Source organism: Callithrix jacchus, chromosome 12 (genome assembly GCF_049354715.1).
Source record: "Callithrix jacchus isolate 240 chromosome 12, calJac240_pri, whole genome shotgun sequence".
NCBI lineage: Eukaryota > Metazoa > Chordata > Mammalia > Primates > Cebidae > Callithrix > Callithrix jacchus.
The window spans coordinates 90,689,584-90,709,815 of NC_133513.1; the positions used below are offsets into that span (position 1 = coordinate 90,689,584).

General features: G+C 50.6%; 1 protein-coding gene across 4 annotated transcripts in view; it reads right to left on the reverse strand.

Moving 5' to 3' along the window:
* Positions 1-20,232, reverse strand: part of CRTAC1 (cartilage acidic protein 1) — a 161,034-nt gene that overhangs the window by 7,105 nt on the left and 133,697 nt on the right. The window contains exons 12-15 of one of the 4 annotated variants that reach the window (XM_035268688.3): positions 12,345-12,490; positions 10,912-10,954; positions 8,427-8,570; positions 7,271-7,767 (exon numbers count right to left, since the gene is read on the reverse strand). In XM_035268688.3, coding sequence (XP_035124579.1) covers positions 7,745-7,767; positions 8,427-8,570; positions 10,912-10,954; positions 12,345-12,490 — 356 coding nt within the window. In that variant the 3' untranslated portion in view covers positions 7,271-7,744. Of the gene's footprint in view, positions 1-7,270; positions 7,771-7,828; positions 7,985-8,426; positions 8,571-10,911; positions 10,955-12,344; positions 12,491-20,232 lie in introns of those variants that run through there. The other 3 variants (XM_035268687.3, XM_035268686.3, XM_035268685.3) reach the window with 3 other exon arrangements.

Sequence of the window (20,232 nt, forward strand, 5' to 3'; positions counted from 1 at the left end):
ATTTTACAGATGAGGAAACTGATGCTCTAGGTGGTCAGGTAGCTTGACGAGGGCTGGTAAGTGTCAGAGCAAAGACTTGGACCTAAGTCTCCAACTCCAAATCCCACTCTCACTCTGCCATGAGAGTGAGACGTGGCAGACGAGAGACTGCTCTACCTGGATTGACTCATAAAGACAGAAGACAGATTCCAGACCAGAGAGAAACTCATGGGCAAATGCAGACTCAGAAAAATTAGCTTTGCAGGGGCATGAAAGTGTTGGTTATTTTGGAGTAATTCAAGTTATCAATTTCTGTAATGGAAAAGTGATTGGGAATCAGCTACCACTTGAAAACGGTGCTGAGTGAGGCCCTAGGAAGGGGGAAATGTTACACACAAGCTTACACACAGCTTACAAGACCTCAGCGATGGTGAGGGTCCTTTTCCCTGCTGCCCCCAATTAGTCAGTACACTGCTCAAGGGCAAGGAGCCTCTCTTACTCATTCCCCCACCCCCCTCCCTCCCCCTGTCCTAAGTGCTTGTCACAGGGCCTGGCCCTGGCCAGGTGAATGGAAGATGCTGCCCATCTCAGGCTGGCAGGAAGAGGTGAACCTAGACAGATAGGTCATCTGTGGACCCCTGGGGCAATGTACCACTGAGAAGCAGCTCAGAAAAATGCATACAGGCAGTAGCCACTGAAGGATACAATTCACCTGCAAGTGGTCACCTTATAACTCAGTTAAAGGGCAGTTGCAGTGACCCCAGGCCACTCCCTGAGCTGGGTAGCAGCTCTCAGTGATGTTGTCCTGGCTGTGACATTGTGGCTCTGCTCATGACCTCTACCTGTCTTGGGAGAGGAGGGTAGGAAGCTTGCATCTCACTCCAGTCGGCCCTGCCAGGCGCTCCCCGAACACCATTTTGAGGTGGTGAAATCCTTCTGGTGCTGAATGCTTTGCTTGGGAGATCAGGGCCTTGGAGCCTAGAGAGTGAACTACTGTGAGTGGCTGGCTGGCTGGCTGGGTAAGTGGATGGATACAGAGAAGACGGGTGTAGGGAGATGACTGATAGATCAGAGATGAGCGAGAGGCCTGCCTGGCTTGAGATGGATGCTCGCAGACGATGGAGAGGCAGGTGAATGGATGGATACCGATCGCCCTGGGCTCCTGAGTGCAGATCTAAATATAGGGCTGGAGCTCTTCAAAGGGAAGTTGCTGTGTTAACCCAGTCCCCAAATGAACTCTGCATTTGTAACTCTGAGTGATGGATGTGTCTTGTTGGGAAGAATCCTTATAGGTCTAATATTGCTCCAGTTAATGGCTTATGGATTGTTGTAAAGTCAGGGATTGCTGGAAGCGAAACCTGGAGGTGAAAGGTCCTGGTACAGATTTTATGACAGTATCTGCATTTCATCACTCAGGCTGCAGCGAGTTCCTTATAGGCTTTACCTTGGTGAAGCCTCACAAGGCTACGAGGATTTTATAACTGCCTCTGTTTTGTGGATGAAGAACCTGAGGCTCAGAGATGAAATAACTTGCTTAAGCCTACTTGAGAATGCCTGGGTGGAGGGTCTGGACTTGAAGTCCATCTGATCCCAGAGTTTCAGGGTGCAGAGAAAATTTTAAAGACAGATAAAAGGAAGGGAGAGAGGAGGGCCATAGGATTTGTGCACAGCTCTAAGAAAGAACATGACATTTTGGCACATGTGAGACACCTTTGCAGTGGGAGAAGCACTGAGACTTTCCGATGGCTGTGTGCCCTGAGGGCAGCCCCTGGTTTCCTTTTCCCTCTCTTTCCTATGCCTCAGCCTTCCAGGGCTCTAAACCTTGAGTCTGGGGATCTGAACTGCAGAGAGGGTGTATGTTTGGCTCACATTCTTTCTTTGGCCTAAACTTGTCCCTCTGCCATGGTCTCTACAAGCAATTGGGGAATGAGGATGTGCTTTGCTTCTGTTCCATGAGCTCTGCAGCCAGGTCTGGGGTGGAAGGAGGGAAGTCAGTCCTTAGATTTGGGTGGAGAGTGTATTAAACGACTCTGAGGGGTGAGATCTTTCCTGGCTACTCTGGGGCTGGCCATGAAGGAGAAGCAGCTACCTTTAGGGGAATTATTCTGGCCCCAGACTGCTTTCCTTTTGGCAGGCAGGCAGAGGGCGTGAGGTTCTGGGAAGGGGTGATACAGATTCTCCATCTGCCATACCCTTCTCCTGACCCCGCCTCCCTCCTCACAGCTGAGCAGGCTCCTCTCTGCACTCAGGACTTCCATTCAGATCTGTGTTTAATCTCAGCGGTGTTCCAAGGTCCAAGTGTGGTTCTTGGTGGGCACGTATCCTGACTCAGTTTCCATGTCAGCAAAGTGGGAAGGACAAGCCCTGCCTCTCTTATTCCTGAACTTGTTCATACACTTGTGCTTCTGGAACACTTGGAGCTTTCTGGAGAACAGTGCTGGGAGCAGTCTGGTAGCTGAGCTCTTCTGAGAAACAGCCCGAGCAGGAAAAAGGACCAGACGCAGGGCACAGATGCCTTGGGAAAGCTGCAGCTCCTTTTTGGGCCTTGGTTTCCATGTCTGAAAAGGGTGGGACAGGACTAGATGACTTCTCAGGTGTTCTTGGATTTAAAGCTCTAGGATTCTGAGATTGTTGAGGGCCAAATTCCCAGGCCAGCTCACTAGCTCCCGGTGACCTCTACTGTGTGAGGCCCAGTCCATGCCATGCCTGCCCGGCTCAGTTCACCTTGTTTTATGACTGTTCTCTCTGGGAATGGCACTATGTGAGATTCTGCTGAACACAGCACAGCCCAGGCCCCAGGAAGGGTGGCTCTGCCTCTTATGGCCATTTGCCGTCTTTTTCTGTTGAGTCTGTCAGTTCCTTGGAGGTGGCCCCTGTCCTCCCCACGTCTCCCACTGCAGGTGTCCTGGGTGGCAGCAGGGTGCACCAGGAAGCACAGGAGCTTTGGCACTGAATGGGCCCAGGGCTCCATCCTAAACATGGCTATTTAATAATAATAATGCTCTAATTTGTTGGGGGCTTTCTCTGTGCCAGGCACCATGTCAAGTCTAATATAATAACTCTCTGAGGTACTGTCCCCATCTTGCAGATGAGAAAATTGAAGTTCAAAGACATCTTACCTACTTTAAGTCTTTGCTCAATGCCTCTTTCTCAGGGAGGCCCACCCTCACCCACCCTATTAGAAATGGCATTCTGCCTCCATCCTGCTCTCCCAAATGGCCCTGATGCTACTATTCTCCAGCCGTCCATAGCACGTATCATGTTCTAACATGCAACAGACTTTCCTTATTCTGGGCATTGTTTAATGCCTGCTGTGCCTTGCTAGGGCAGGGACCTTTGCCAGTGTTGTTCACAGATGTATATCCCAAGCCACTAGAACAACACACAGCACATAGTAGGCATTCAGTCACTGTACTCGCATGAACAACTGGTTAAATAACTTCCCCAGGTGTCAGTTACCTGGAGATTGAACAGCACAAGGCTTAAGAACCCAGGCTTTGGAGCTAGTCATGAGTTTACAATTACAGCTCTTGCCACTTTAGCTAGCTAAGTGACCTTGCGTAACTTACTGTTTCTGAGCCTCAGTTTCTTTGGTAATAAAATAAACTAATAACATTTATGTTGTGGGATGGGTGTGAGGACTCATGGAGACATGGTTGTAAAGTTCTTGGCATATGGCAGGCATTGCGTAAATGTTAGATGCTTTCCCCGAGGATGTTTTTCTTCTCTCTGGCATCTTATTTTCCCTCTGATGGCCTATTTTTGACCACTTCACTGTCAACAGTAGTTCCTTAGAGGAAAGCCACCACGGGAAGGGCTGGCATCATCTGTGGTGTTCACCAGCTTATGTTCTCTTGCCTTCCTTCCAGGATGTGCTATGGAGACACAGCAGCAACCCCTGGCTGGTTCCTGGCCCCTGTGGCTGGGGTCTGGCCTCATAGAAGGCTGGTCCTGGGGACAGGGAGGAAGGAAGGGGCTCACTTTGCCTTCTGGGCTGCAAGTCTGGGTGGAGGTATCAGCCTGGAATCTGTTGGAAGAACTTGGCTGGCTCTCTGTGAAAATGAAGCACTCATTTTCTTTCCTCCACGGGGCTCTTGGATTCTGGAGTGGAGTTCCTGCTTGGGCTGAGGTCCAGGGGCACTGGTCTGGGTGTGATGCCCAGACCCTGGGAGGGGGCCATAGCAGCCAGAGTGACACATAATCAAACTCCTGGCCCTCCGAATGGCACCTTCCCAGAGTAGGGTTGGCAACCGTGTAGATGCTTGAAGAGGCCTGGTGGATGGTTCACCATTCTGTCTCAGCGAAGGCTGGCCGAGCCCGCCTGGCGAGGGAACTCTCAACATTAGTGAGCACTGCCATCTCTTCTTACGGACGTGAATGTGATCGTGGGGAGGACTGTTTCAGATCACTCGGCCTCCAGAGGCTCCATTTTTCCCTTCCAAACCCTGCTCTTGATTCTGGGCAACATGAGCGACTGTAGCTTTTGCTTAAACCAATTCACCACCCCAAATGAAGAAGGGAGCAGTAGTTGAGAGTGCCAGCCGACAGCCAGACTCCCGGGATCCAATCCTGCCTTCATCTGTCCAGGCTGTGTGACTCTACACAAACCATTAACTTATCTGCAAACTTGGGATAATTACAGCACCTTCCTCTTGAGCTTATTGTGAGGATTAAATGAGATGATTATTTTAAAGAGTTTAGATTCAATCCAGACATGCGAAGCCCACTAAATGTAAACCATTATTGTCACTTTAAGGGGTACGTTCCTGTGAAGAGGGAGTATGCTTGAGCAGAATAAAAGTGGTACTATTATTTGATTTTTCCTGCAAAATGGGGGGTTGTGGCATCACTGGCCCACCTTGCTGCTGGAGTTGTGGCTGCCTTGCACAGGCAGGTGGGGTACAAGCTCCTCCATTTACACAATCCCTTCTGGGTCCATTTCGTTACTTGACTGCCCCTAAAGGCATCTGCTATTTTTGTTACAAATTCAAGTGTAGCATAAGCCAACAAAGATGTCAGGAGCCCAGGTGGGGCTAAGGGACAGGGAAAAGACAGACTTATCTGTGCACAGGAGGAGAAGGGAACGGTTTGGGCTCCCATGGGTCTCAGAGAAAGGGATTAGAAGAGGAGGATAGGAATGCTGAGCCTAGGTGGCTTGGGGGTGGCTTTGTACCCACAAACCTGTGACTGGTATAGCATGGACCAGTAAATGCACTGAATATGAGATACCTGCTCAGAAAGCCTATTTTGCTAGCCCAATGAGGAGGCCTTGTTTTTTTTGGGCGGTGGGGGTAACTAATGTTGAGAGGGTTCGATTTCCACCTATCCTCTGTATCTTTCAGCTTTGTATTTCTTTCAACACAAGCATCTTGGGGGCAGGGGACTTGTCCACATCAACAGAGGATCCTTATCACATTCCTTGTGAGAGGAACCTAGTGCTTGTCATACAGGATATTCTCAATAAATGTTTGCTGAATGAATATGTAAATGAATGGATGCAGAGAGCTTGCTTTTTGGTATAGCAACCTGAGAATTCAGCTTGGCTTTTTAGAAAGCTCCTTGGTGTACCACTTCCATCCCATGCACTTGACTCCTCTACCTGGCTGGAGGTAAGGCAGCATAGGGGCAGCAACCATGTCACCTTCACTTACCATTATATACCTAGAGCCTGGCTCAGTACCTGGCACATAAGAGGAGCTCAACCAATATTACTGTCACTTACCATTGTATGCCTAGAGCCTCTCAGTATCAGGCACATAGTAGGGGCTCAACAAATATTACTTTCGCTTGCCATTGTATGCTTAGAGCCTAGCTGATTATTTGGCACATTATAGGTGCTCAATCATTATTTGTTGAACTAATGAATGAATCAAATGGAAGCCTTATCCTGGAGTCTGAGTGCTGTAGTGGTGCTCTTATCAGCTGTGGGAACTTAGAACGCCTCTTTGTAACTCACCAGACCCCACCCGCCCAACAGGGTCACATGACACATATATACCCTGGTATATAAAACTCAATGTGCAGGCATTTATTGGTTATCACTTATAAGGCATCATCTGAAGTCTACTGTCGCCCTGAACCCCCTAATGTGCTTGGCAGGCTGTCTCTGTAGTTCTTCTGTCCCTTACTTCTTGTGCTGTTGTGTATGGCCAGTCGATGGGCACTGTTATCTTGTCATTGACCACTGCATTCGGAACCATCCCTCCGTGGGTTTTGGGTTTTACTTATCTCACCATGTTAGATTCTCCACTTGTTCATTTTTAAAAAGGCAGCAGCTTCCAGAAGGACCAGGGAATAGTCCGAACAGTGACAGAGCTGCCTGTTAACCCTCTGACAAGATGGTGTGGTGGGAAAGGGCCCCAGCCCTGGCTGGGGGACAGTGGGCTCTGTGACCTTGAACACTTCAGTTCGCTGAGCCTCATCTCGGGAGCCCTTTCAGATCTTTAATTCTATGTCAATACACAGGAATGGGCTTTCTAGAAGTGGAATGATTTTTAAGTTGGTGTATGCTTTTCAGGGAAATTGTAGCTGTTTTCATTTAAAAACTTTTCATTTACGCTCCTGTTCTGAGTGTAAAAACAGCATTAGCTACAAGGAATTCATATTTTGTGATTTATTAGGAGTGTTACTATGAGATCAGAAAATGGTAGGCCTTTTTTTTGTTAAATATGTTTTTAAAAGGGTTGCTGCATTCTTAAGTGTGATTTTATTATATTCTGGGATGACTCTTCTCCCCATGAAGAATAGATCTATGTTTTATAACAAGCCCTCACTACTGAGGCTGGCTGTGAGCATATTCTACGGCGTTACATCATCCCCAAAGGGTGTTCTGGCTACAGGAACACTCCATTTTCTAAGCAGATTGCAGAGACCAAGTAGCAAGGTTCTTTCTAGAAATCAGAGTAACTTGAGATGAGCCATGCCTATGTCCAGCCAGACAGTGAGGAGTCTTGGAAAGGAAAGGCCCCTTAGGGATACACCAGCCCAACTCTCTTGTCATCTACATTAAGGAAACTGAGGCCCAGCATGGAGAAGTGACTTCCTGCAGGTAAAAGGCCCAGAGTGCACACTCCATTTCTGCCCCTCACTCATCACACATCCTTCACTTGGCCCAAACCCTGGTCCCTGAAATGTGAACACTGTTGTACACAACCAAACCCCTGCTGGTGCCTGGTGTGATTCCTGCTTGTGTGATGATCGGCTGTCGAAGCATCCCATGATGCAAGGCCTGCTGCTAATTTAGCATTCCAATCAGTTCTACTTGCCCCAAACCCCTTTTTTCACCACCAGCTTGGCACTAATATCTAGCAGTTTATTGGCATAAACTTTCTCCAGAAAAGAGGCTGGAAGGTTTAGCAAGTTCAAATGATAACATTTTTATCAAGAGTCCCAAAGGACCACCCTTTTCCCACCCATCACCACCACCAACACCAATAAGGCTTTCTCCAGCACAGGAAGACTGGGGCAAAAAGCAGAAACAGCATAGGCCAAACCAGCAGGCACATGGTACATCATTGGATCAACCAGCAAGCAACCACCTGGAGCCATCCTTGTTAAGGGCAAAATAAGGACCTCACGAGACACTGGAGGATACAAGACTATCTTGATTCTTCTGAAGGAGTGAGGGAGGCTGGATGGGGTGTTGGGGAGACTTTCCTTTTCTGTTTTCTCAGAAAACATGCAAAGAAAGGCTTCATAAACAACTAAGGTTGCGTCAGTATCTCCCAACTTTCCCTTTTCAAAGATGGGCACCCCTGCTGTCCATTCAGAGGGAGCACGCAGCAGAATCTACTGGGCGTGGAGAGAGAGACAGGCAGCAGGAGAGAGATTTAGTTTTCCACAAAGGCTGTTAGTTTAGTTTTCTTTTTTTCCTTTATTGATGGGATTTAAAGTGCATATAACTGAAGGCAAAGTCCAAGGCCTAGAGAAAGATATGAGGCCCGAGAGAGAGGCTCATAGATTCTAAAGGCGGCGGAAGAATACCCACCTAAAAAGGCCACTTGAGCTGCAAAAAGGATGGGGCAGGGAGATAGAAAATGGGAAAAAGAGAAAGGGGGTGGGGACAGGGTGGAGGTAGAGGAAGGAGTTTGGGAAGAAGAAATTACCAGTTTAGAAATTCAGCCAAAGATGAGTAGTAGGAGTTAGTTTACATCCCAGCTATGAAAATATGGGCTGACTTCAAGGCACGAACACTTGTTTTAGGAAAGGTAAGAAGAGTGATAGCCTCAGGACACAGCATCCCCCGGCCCTTCAGGTGATGGTAGAAGTGATGGGGCTTCTCCAAGCCTCTGTCATGGTCTTCCCTGGAGACCCAGTGTGGGTCAAAGGAGACACTATCCAGCCAAAAGAAGGAAGGGGCTAGGGACCTTGATCTGGGGCCTGCTCAGAGCTCGCCAATGGAAGGCAACTTCCCTTTACTACTGGACTCTGGCGGGGGTCCCACTCACCCACACAGGCCGTGCCATCCTCGTTGGGCTCATAGCCCCGACTGCACCTCTTGTTGGTCCGGCACCTGTAGCTTCCATAGGTGTTGACACATACGGGCTTGTCTCGAGGGCACACAAATGGAAACTGGATGCATTCATTGGTGTCTGCAAGGTGAGGGGAATCACTCACCATGAAGGTGTGGGGCAGCAAGTCCTGGCCCAGGCTCTGCCTGCCCCATATATGGTCTGGCCTTGGGAATGTGCCTTCCTCTCTGGGCTTCAGTTCCCTTGGCTGGCTCCTGGTGTACTTGGTCTTTACATGCTGAGGGGCACTCAGGCGTGGCCCTGGGTCCTCTCTTCTATCTACCACAATTGTTCTGGGTGATGTCTTCACACATGGATGATTCCAAAAGTTCTATCTCTAGTCACAACCTTTCTCCGTGGCTGCAGACTCGTGAGTACAATGACCCATGACCTACTTGACAGCTCCACTTGGATGTCTGAGATGCACCTCATGCTTAATATGTCCGAAATAGAACTCCAGATTCTGCCCTGCCCTTAAACCTCTCTTGCCCTCTGTTCTGTCTTCTCTAGCTCAATCGATATCCCCTTCATCTATCAGCTGCTCAAGGAGTAATCAGAGCGACCCCCGATTCCTCCGTCTTTCTTACCCCCTGTGCAGTTTCACAGCAGAACCTGTCCACTCTGCCCCAGTCCACCTCTCTCTGTCACCTCTTTCTCCCTCCTCTGCCAGCACCCAATTTCCAACCATTGTGATCTCTTGCCTGGATTTCTGCAGCTGACTCCTCACAGAATACCTGCCTTTCCCACTTCCCTCCAATCCACTCTGCAATTCAGCAACTAAAGTGAGCCTTTAAAAATGTGAATCACACTCTCCATTTAGCTTCTAAGGCTCCTAATAGCAAAATCAAGACTTCCTATGGGAGCCTCACAGACTCGCCATCATCTCCAGACCATGCTGGCCTCCCTCCTGCTTCTTCGACACATGAAGCCTTTGTGCTGCCTCCTGCTTTTTGCTCCTTCCCTTCCCTCAGCTCTTTCTGGGCCTGGATCCTTCCCATCCTTTAGGTCTCAGCTCAAAGTCTTCCTCCTGAGGCCGTCCCTGACCACTGTGTCTGGAACAGTCTCCAGGGAGCACCTTGCTTAGAGGGTTCTGAAATCATCTTGTCCAGCTGTGTGGTCATGCGCTCAAGATCTGTCTCCCTGCACTAAACAGATGCCCCTCTGGGGAAGGTGGAACTTGGACTATATTCCCCACTCCCACCATGGCACCTGCTGTATACAAGGCACATTACTGCCTGTTGGGTGATGAAAAGGAAGAGGAGGCTGAACTGGTGACCTCAAAGGGTCCTTGCAGTAGGGAGAGAAGACTCTGGAATTTCTGTGCACCTGCACTGTGTGTTTGGAATGGGGCCGGGTGGGGAGGTGGAGAATGCAGGGGAGTCATTTCCTCCTCCAGCCACCCTTGACAGCACTGCTAGTGCACCTCCCACCTGTGCTCCTTTGTCCAAACAGTGCCCTTCACTAGAACCCTGCCTCTCCTCTCTGTGCCTGCCGAACTCCTCCTCATCCCTCAGGGCCCAGCTTAGACCTCACTTTCTCTAGGGCACCCTCTAGGATCCTCCCTAGACTGGTTTAGGACCACTGCTTTGTAGGCTCCAAGCCCCTGTCCTCCCCTGTCTGGGCTGTGATCACACTTTGTGGTTGTCAGCTGTCTACTTGTGTGGCTCTCCATTGGTTTTCAGCTCCTGAGAGTGGTATCTGTCTTGTTTACTCCTGTATCTCAGTAGCAAAGAGCTAATGAGCGGCTGCAGAGTAGGCTTGGGAAGAATGCTGGATGAGTGTTCAAGGAAGGAGAGATCCTTGGCCTGACTCCTCGTTGCTGGACACTGGGATGGCAAGTGTTGGGGTGAAGGTCTCCTGGACACTAAGCTTCTAGGCTGCCCCTTCCCATTCCAGGCCCTTGGAGACTTTCAGAAGGTTCTTGGACCCTCAAGGAGCTGCCATCCTGGTAGTGCTGCAGCTGCCTGCCTGCCCCAGAACTGCACCAGGCTGCAGTCTTTCTTCCACACTGTGACCACACTCCACACACTATTTTGCCCCAATGCCCTTGGCAATGCCCACCCTTGTCTGCCAGCCCCCTTGCTTCCTGCTCCACTGGCTGGCCATGGTGTGTGGCTATTCCCCTGTGCCAGGGTGGTGGCATGTCTCCTTCCCATGTGCACTTTCTCGGTACTCATGGCAGGAAAGCACTGCCAGTTCCCAGAACCACAGTGATTCAGCCTGTGGGTCACTGACAAAACTCTCACCCTGGTGAGTCATGTGGCGGTTGTCTTGGCATCTGGAGTCCCAGGACAAACAACGCCCTCTTCTGTCTGCCTTTCCACCCCTTTCTTGCACAATGGACCTTGCCATGGGTCAGGCGGGCATTCCCCAGGGAGATTCCAGCCTCTGCCCCACACCCTGGTGCCTGCAGCCAACTCACCCATGCAATGGCCATTTTCCTGCTGGGAGAATCCTTGACCGCACTGCAAGGTGGGCAGAAGCAGAGACATGAGTGAGTTGAGAAGATCCCATCCCAGGTTCCCTTCCTAGTCATGGCCACAGAGCAGCTATCACCCTAACCACAGTGTGAGGCGCCACTCTCTGAGCTCTGGGCCTGGGGAGATCCCCCTCCCTTGTAGAACCCTTCCTTTTCGCTGAGAATAAGAGCCCCGGGGGAAGGCCATGAATGGATACAGTTCAGACTCTTGCTCATTTCCCCGCGCAGGGGATCCACGTGCCAGAGCTGGGATGCCCAACAGAACCTGTCCCTCTTGTAGCACTGCCCTGAGACTGAGGCTGGGTCTGTCAGGTCAAAGTGTAATGAGGGCTGGGAGATGCTTTTTGAGGCATCTGCTCACTGCCCACACCCCCTTTTCCGAGAACCTCCCCCTCACACGAGTGAGCACCCGCAGCCATGCTTGTGTCCCACCTCTCTGGCCAGGGCCGATGGGGGGAAATCCCAGCAGGAGAGAAGACTCAAGGCTTTGCAGCAAGAATTTGAACAAATTGACTCAGAGACTCGAGAGTTGGGAGCTGGTCCTGCCAGACTGTGGGGGCTCTGCCATGCCCATATGGGGGTCTCAGAGACAGCAGCCTGGGGTGGGGCAGGGGACTCAAAATGTAACACACGACACAAAATGTCAATCCACCATACCGACGAATGAGGTGGGTGGATGGGGATTGTGGGGAAGAGAAGCCCCCTCTCCTCCCAAAGCCAGTGTACTGACAAAGGTCCTTGAGCTTCTAGGGCTAAGGCCATCAAGCTGCCACAGTTCCTACTCATCCTGAGCTCTCCTGAGTTTTGCAAGTAACCCTTCTTATAAGTCCCCTTCATTTGTGTGATTTTGGGTGGGTTCCTGTTACTTGCCACCAAGTGAACCCCATCAGAGTTGGAAGGACACTGCCAAGGTGGGTCCAGGACTGACTGCTCCTCAAAGAGCCCCTAGAGGGGCCCTGCTGTAGGCTCTGAGTCCCACCCTAGGGCGACAAGAGGTCTTGTCAGAGACTTGAAAGAACCAGGAGGGAAGCAGGAGACCTGGGGTCATCTCTTAACTCTGCTTACAACTGGCTGTGCAGCCTTGGTGGGCCTTGGTGGGTTTCCTCTCTTAACCTCGGTTTTCTTCCTCTGAAAAAGGGGTGCAAAAATGCTTGCCCTGCCAATACACCAGGGCTTCTGTGAGAAGCAGAAGAGACGTGGGTGTGATGGTGTTGTGCAAACTACAAATGGAAGGATCAGCATGAAGCCTTTGCTTTGCCAAGATTTCCATCACTCTAGAGGCTGAGTTTACAGATTCCTGGGAACCCAGCTTCAGCCCGTGGGGTTGTGGGTGGTGCCCGCTTTTCTGGTTATGAGGCCCAGATGCCTTTGCCCACCTCCAGGGGGGCTGGGTCCTGAAGTGTGTCCTCATCCCGGGGGTAGGGGATCTCCAGCACCGAGTTCATCTCCCCGCTGGCCACGTTCCGGCTCACCATCTTGCCATCTGGCCACGTCACCTCCACACTGCTGGCTTCATCTTTCCCTGAGGGACAGAAGGAGAGAGCGTCAGCAGCAGAGGAGAGCAGGAGGCTCTCAGCAGAAGTATCAGCATCAACAAATTCATCCATTGAATAAGGCATGAATTGGCACTGTTCTAAGTGCTAGGGAAATGGTGAATGAGACAGATTTGAGGTCTCTCCTTTTTGGAGCAAGGCTGTCCCACAGACCTGTCTGCAAGGATGGAAATGTTCTGCATTTGTGCTGTCCAGTACAGTAGCCACTGGCCTGTTGAGCCCTTAAAGTGGGACTCGTGTGGTTGAGGAGGTGAATTTTCAATTTTAGTTAACTCTGACTAATTTACATTTAAAAGCTACACATGGCTGGTGGCTGCCATGTTGGATAGAGCAGCTCTCAAACTTACGTTCTAACAGACAGGCCAAGCATTGGAAGGCTGGATTGGAGGATACAGTAAGGCCTGTGATAAGCAAGTTGTCTTTGGAGTCTGGGGTTCAAATCTCACCGGGTATGTTGGAAAAAGCATGCCGGGGAGTGGATGGGAGAGCTGGGGACAAATCCAGCTTTGCAGCTAACTGGCTTTGTCATCCTGGGAATGCTTCTTGCATTTCTATTTACTGAGCTCTCCAGGGTCCAGGCTCGCTCTAGTCACTGGGGATACCCCTGTTCTCAAGGAACCCCTAACTCCAAAGACAAGCAAACAGACGAACAAATAAATCATGTCAGATATTGACCAAAGTAGGGCCAGGAGGTAAGGAGGAGCTGGGGTTGCCAGGGCCTTCTCTAGTCAGTGGTCAGGAACTGCCTCTTAGGAAGGGGGCATTTGAACTGAGCCCTACATAAAAACTTGGAAAAAGAGCTGGGCATGGTGGGCTCATGCCTGGAATCCCAGCTACTTAGGAAGTTAAGGCAGAAGGATCGCTTGAGCCCAGGACTTCAATGCCAGCCTGGGCAACATATTGAGACTCTGTTTCTAGGGGTGAAAAAAAAAAGCAACAAAAAAACCAAACCTTAGAAAAGATGGAGTGATAAAGAGCTGGCAGGTGGAGGACAGGGGAGAAAGCCCATTCTACAAATCTAAGATGCTTACGGAAGATGACGGGAAGCTCAGAGACATTCACAGTGAATCCATTCGCACACATTCCCTAAAGCAACGTGCTATATAATTGATGGAAAGCAGGCTGGAAAGATTTGTCAGATGTTTAGGCACCATCAAAGCTGGCCCCAGCTCCCTATGTAAGGAAACAGGCCGTCACTGTGTCAAGGTCAGGCTAATGGTGATGGATCAGAGTGAGGAGGAGGTGGGGGCTGGGCCTCACCCTCAGGGAGAGGCTGCTCTCAGGTCAGCACCTGGGAAGGAGGGTCGGGCCCGGCACAGACGGGGGAAGACACAGCTCACTCTATCACCCACCAGGGCTGAGCAGATGTGGGGACATGGGGTCCTGCAGGGGGCCTCGAAATCAACACACTCCCCCAACCACCATTCCCGGGCTAAATAATCCATCACCCACATATATGCACTATTATTTTCCCTAACATATGTAGATACTGTTAGAAAACAAATTAAAATTGCAATTGAATGTATATTCGCTTTTGGCCATTACTATCCACCAATGAATATTATGATGATGGCTACCATGGGAGTGGAGGGTAGTGGGCAAAATATCTTGATGTATAAAAGGGGTTCCCATATTTTAGCAAAGGGGTTTTGGAGGCAACATGCAAACTTGGAGGAGAATCTCTGTGTAGACTACGAGTAGAAACCATTGTGTGGGCATGGGGGAAGGGAGCCGGGGTGCTGGTGGGAGGATCTGCAATGAGAGGGGTTCCAGAGGGAGTTACGCCTGGTGAGCCACAACCCCAGCTTCTAGATCCTTCCCGTATTTGGTCTCCTTTTGTTCTTCCACCCTGGCTTCCAGGGGAGTCTCACTGGAATGTCCCAGCCTTACTGCTGCCATGCTGTGAGTCTATGTGGGCCAGGACCAGAGGCTACACTCGGAAGAGTCCATGGAGAAGCAGCTCCTGCCTTCACGGGCATGGCAGGCAGCAGCAACAGGAGAGGCTCGGAGGCAGAGGCTTGTCCTCAAAGGTCAGTTTCTCTTCCCAGAGGGAGACCCCCTCCTTCCAGGCCCAAACTTACTGTTCTGGGTTTTGCTTTATCAAGCAAGAAACTATTTCTTATCAATCCCTCAATCTATACGAATTCCTTCTGCAGAATGGGGGTGAAAATGGGACTGGGGAGTGCCAACTACAGATTTTTTTTTTTTTTTGAGATGGAGTCTTGCTCTGTCATCCAGGTTGGAGTGCAGTGGAGGGATCTTGGCTCATTGCAACCTCCGCGTCCTGGCTTTGAACGATTCTCCTACCTCAGCCTCCTGAGAAGCTGGGATGACAGGCATGCACCACCACACTTGGCTAATCTTTGTATTTTTAGTCGAGACGGGGTTTCACCATGTTGGCCAGGCTGGACTCAAACTCCTGCCTTCACCCGCCTCAGCCTCCTAAAGTGTTGGGATTACAGGCATAACCCACCACACCTGGTCAGAGTTTTTTTCTAATTTGAAATAGAAAAAAAATTTGAGGCACAAGAGATTTGGCATTTCCAGGGTGCACAGTGCCCAAATTAAGTGGCACATGTAAAAGGTAAACATTCGCCATTAAAAGGAGACAACAGCAAATGTTTCTTACCTAAGCCTGCAGAAGCAGCTACAGGAATATGTTTTCCAGCCTGACTGAAGGGCCACAAAGGACTCAAAAGAGTCACTGTATATTCATAGACAATCACAGATTTGCATGTGGTAGTCTTTTTTTTTTTTTTGAGACGGAGTTTTGCTCTTTTTGCCCAGGCTGGAGTGCAACGGTGCGATCTTGGCTCACCGCAACCTCTGCCCCCCCGGGTTCAAGCGATTCTCCTGCCTCAGCCTCCTGATTACAGCATGCACCTGTATTTTGTATTTTTAGTAAAGATGGGGTTTCTCCATGTTCATTAGGCTGGTCTCAAACTCCTGACCAGGTGATCCACCCTACCTGGCCTCCCAAAGTGCTGGGATTATAGGCATGAGCCACCGTGCCTGGCCCCACATAGTTTTGAGTCCTGCTTCCTCAGCTTCCTCCAGACCCAGACGTGGTACAGGGTGCCTGGGGCTATGAGATAAGCAGGCCTCAGAAAGCACAACCAGCAGGACTCCCTCCTCTGCTGCTGTTTTTTGCTGCCTTCGGCATCCTCTCTGGGCCTCAGTTGCTTCATCTGTAAGATGGGGGTGCTGGCTGGCAGCCTTACCACTCCCAGGAAGCGCAGCCTTTCTACCCTGGAGCAGGAGTTCACCACTCACCTCAGCCTCCCCAGCACCATCAGCTCTCAGACATGGGGTCTCCCTGCAGTTCCCAAAGGGCTTTCAGGTGCTGGTAATAACAGTGAACACTGACAACATGCCCCAAGCTGTACCAAGTGTTTTACGATGTTAATGCATTGAAACTTTTCCACAAGGAAGGTGCCAAAGTTATCGTTTTCACCTTAGAGATGAGAAGGCAGAGCCATGGAGAGGTGCAGTGAATCGCCCAGCTAAGACTGAGACATCCCAGAGCCTGTATCTGCTGTGCTCCTGTTACCCTGCCCACCCTATCCCACACCGAGCAGCCACCGTATGCCAGGCTTTGCACAGGGATTTGGGATTCAGCAGTGAATAAGACAGACCCAGGCCCCATTCTGATGATTCCCATGGGAACAGTGAATACAAGCGATCTTACTATAAGCTGGGAAAGTACCACAACAGCACTGCTACCATGTGGTGAGAGATGTGGGTCATTTCATTTAGGTACTGCAGGAGGAGTAAGACTTTGTGAGGCAGAGAAGGGAAAGAAGCAGCATTCCAGGGAGAGGATACAGTGTGGGCAAAGGTACAGCAGCATGGAAGGGCAAGTTGCATCTGAAGATCGGGGAGAAGTTCCCAGCGGGAAAGAGTGTGAGAATGTGTATCAGAGGAGAGTGGGGAGGGACTTCAGAGCCTTCACGCCTAAGAGGTGGGTGTTTTATCCCCATTCTCCAGATGTCAACATTGAGGCTTGACAAGGTGAAGTGCCTTCCAGGTGTCTGAGCTAGGACTGGCATCCAGTCTCCTGTCCTTAGGCGCAGCTCATCCCTCTGCCCAGGTGGTCTGCATAACATCTTGTCTTTCTTGGGCTGCATGACTGAGGGGGACAGGCTCCCAGATACTGCACACCAGCAGCTTCGAAGCTGGCCAGCCTGCCAGGCCTGTGTGTAGGGGAGGGCTGAGCAGAGGAGCACCCCTCATTAACCAGCAGCTCATGACACGAGGTCATGAGCAGCAGTGAGTCACCTCTGGCAGCTTTTAAAGGACAGAGGCCAAGGAGGCAGAGAGAATTGCACTTTTCAGAATTACAAACAAAACAGATGGTGGGAATACAGTTGGTAGAATATTTTTGCACTTTAATAAAGCAATTTTTATGTGGGCCACTGAATTTCCCTTCCCTAAATGAGCACCAGCCAGCCGAAAGGCAGCTCTGAGTCACCTGCAAACAATTAGCTGAAAAGACGGTGGCGTGTGGGGGTGGGGCTGGGGCACCAGCAATGGGAGGGGTGAGAGTGGGGGATAGGGTGACTCCCAGTGGGCCTGGCGGAGGCAAATAGATGATTGGTGTTGTTTTTATTTTCCAGGTTTGGGAGTGGGCTGCCTTGGCGTGCTGCCAGCTGAGAAGTGGAGGGTGGCATGTGGAGCTTGGGGGTGGGTTCCGAGCAACCAGGGTGGCAGTGGGGGAGTGGTCAATAAGGGCTGTAAGCAGAAACGTTTACCCTGCACCCAGGAGGAGCAGGGACAGGCCAGGGTGGAGAGGGGCTGCAGAACGTGGTGGGGGGCTCCACTGAGCAAGGCAGGGTCCACTGAGAGGGGACCCCACAACAAGATGTCGCTGTGAGAGCTCTATATAGCACAGTGGGCCCTCTGGGAACCCCAATGCTGACACTCAGTGCCTGCAGACAGAGGTGGGGAGTACTGGTGAGGGTCTGTTACTCTGGGACGCGATATGCACAGGGCAAGGCTGAGGCTGTCTGGGAAAGGCACATGTGTGGACTCACATACATGTCTGCATACCCACACACGCACACCACACCTTGCTGCGAAGTCCGGAGGAGGCAGAGCATGACTCGTGGAGGCAGGAAGGGGGCAGGGCAGGTGAGCTGAAGCTTTGTGGGTGCTGGACGGGGAGCTTCCCGCTGGCCCCTCGCCTTCAGCCCACTCGTCTGGGGACAGCCTTGGCTGGACTCTGCCCTCTACTTCTGCTACATGTAGGACTCAAGGCAGGCCTTTCTCAGATTCATGTTGTAGACATCCCCACTTCTCACCCCAACTGCTGAGAACTAGAATCAATCTAACTGTCCATCCAGAGGGGACTTGGTAAATAGATTATGACTGTGAGTGCTGCCTCATAGTGAAATACTCTTCGACACTAAAAGGAAACAAGAGATACGCACAGATGTACAATGCTGTCCAGAATGTGCATACACACACACACGCACACACACACACACACATACACATTCTCTCTCTCACATACACACACACATTCTCATACACACACACACACACACCCACTCTCATGCACCTCCCCCCACACTCTCTCTCTCTCACATATACACACACATGTGCATATAAGACAGGCTCTCACTTTATTACCCAAGCTGGAGTGCAGTGTTGTGATCATAGCTCACTACAGCCTCAAACTCCTGGGCAATCTTCCTGCCTCATCCTCCTGAGTAGCTGGGACTGTAGTCTTGCACCACCATGTTGGGCTAATTTTTGTAGAGTGCAGGTCTCTCTATGTTGCCCAAGCTGGTCTTGAACTCCTGGCCTCAAGCCATCCTTCCTCCTTGGCCTCCTAAAGCATTGGGATTATAGGTATGAGCCACTGCACCCAGGCTTGGACATATGGTTAAGGGTGCGGGGCGGGGAAACAATTGGAAAGTAACATTATGTTGGTTTTGAAAATTGCCAAGAAGCATATATCTGTAAGTGCGTTCCTGTGCATATGACATGTAATAAAAGCTTATCACAAGCATGGCCTGTCCGACCCAGACCACTGTGTTGGAAAACTGCTCCTTGCCCCTTCCCCTTGGCACTCCTAATCCATTCCTCTGTTCTGCATTTTCGTTTTTCATAGCCCATTATATCTTCTACCATTTTATACATTTACCTATTTACTATGTGTATTATGTGTATAAGTTCCTTCTACTGGAACGTAGGATGGCTTGTGGCAAGGATCTTCAGTTTAGTGTCTGGCACACAGTAGGTGCTCCGTTAATATGTAGTCACTAAAGGAATCAAATGGTGTTGAGGGAAGGTGAAGGAAGAAACATTTGCTTTTTCCTTAATATTCCAAACATAGTGGTCAGATGATGAGTAATTTTTACTTCTTTTAAAAATAATTCTCTAAATTTCCTATAGTCAATATGCATTATTCTTATAATCAGAAAAAAGAAGTTTTCCAAAACATTCCCATTCTTTGGACTGGATCTTCCAAATTCTGGGCCTTTGGCCATGCCACCCTGGAAGGCCTCCCTAGGCCCCTGTCCACCCCTCCTAAGCTCCTACTGTACTAGACACAATTCCAGTCCCTCTTCCTCCGGGAAGCTGCCCAGAACAAAACTGATTTCTCTTGCCTGGGTCCTCTCATGGCCATGGGGCCAGTATGGCAGTGTGTCCAGATCTGCCTCGCAGGAGAGTCCCGTGCCTGTCTGCCTTCTGCCCCACTGCCAGCCTGGAGGGCAGGGGGCATTTCTGATCTGCCTCTTTCCCCATGTCTCTGCCTCTCTCCGTCTTCCCCAGGCCCATCTCTGTCTTTCGGTCTCCCCTGCTCTCTCTTCCTGCAGTCCTTCCCTCCAGCTGGCCATCTCCACTGATGCCCTCACTCCTGCTCCATTGCCGGCTCCCCCTTCAGTCAGGAAGGGCTATGCTGAGTTCCACTCATAAGAGATCCAGAGGGGCCTTGGAGCTGCAGGGATGGAACTGCCAGCCTCTTGACTCTCGCTATGTCCCTGGTGGCTGGGTTGGCCACCGGATGAGGCGCCTTGTGACCCAAGGGACCTGTCCCTAGACCCAACTGCCTTCCAGTGCTGCTGGGAATGGATGCTGCCAACAGAGAGGAGTCTGCCAGGAGGCCCCTTAAAGCAGTTTGAGCCAGAGTTCAGACCAAGAACAAATCCCAGAGCCTTGCAAAATAGCAAGGACTGGCACCAGGTGGAGCTCTTGATGAGGCACACTGTACATAACCCTGAGTATGGGGGGCAGGCGGCCCAGAAGGGGCTCTTGATCCCCCTTCACCCCACACACAACCCGGCTGAGCTTTCCAGTTAAAAAAGCATTCTATTCTCTTGGCAGGGCAGATTCTGGCCAGAGAAAGGGCCAAGTGAGGCCCCTAACACACCTCTTAAAACAGCAGAGGCAGCCCCTGAGATGTGGGGCAGGAGAACCTCAGCCCCCATCCTGCCCTTGCCATTTATTTGCAAGGTAAGCCTCCATGTCCTTATCCACACAATGGGGTGGAAGAGTTGATATCCAATCAGACACCTGGATAAACAACCACCTATGATGCCATGGCGGCCACCTTGGTGCTTGGCTGGCCACACAAAGCAGCTACCATAGGTGGTAAGTCACTGTCGAGAACTCAGACCGTGGCTTCAAGGAGGTGGGATCCAAGTCCAGCTCTCCTTACTCCGTGGAGGTGTGGTTTGGGACAACTTACTTGACCTCAGCCTCA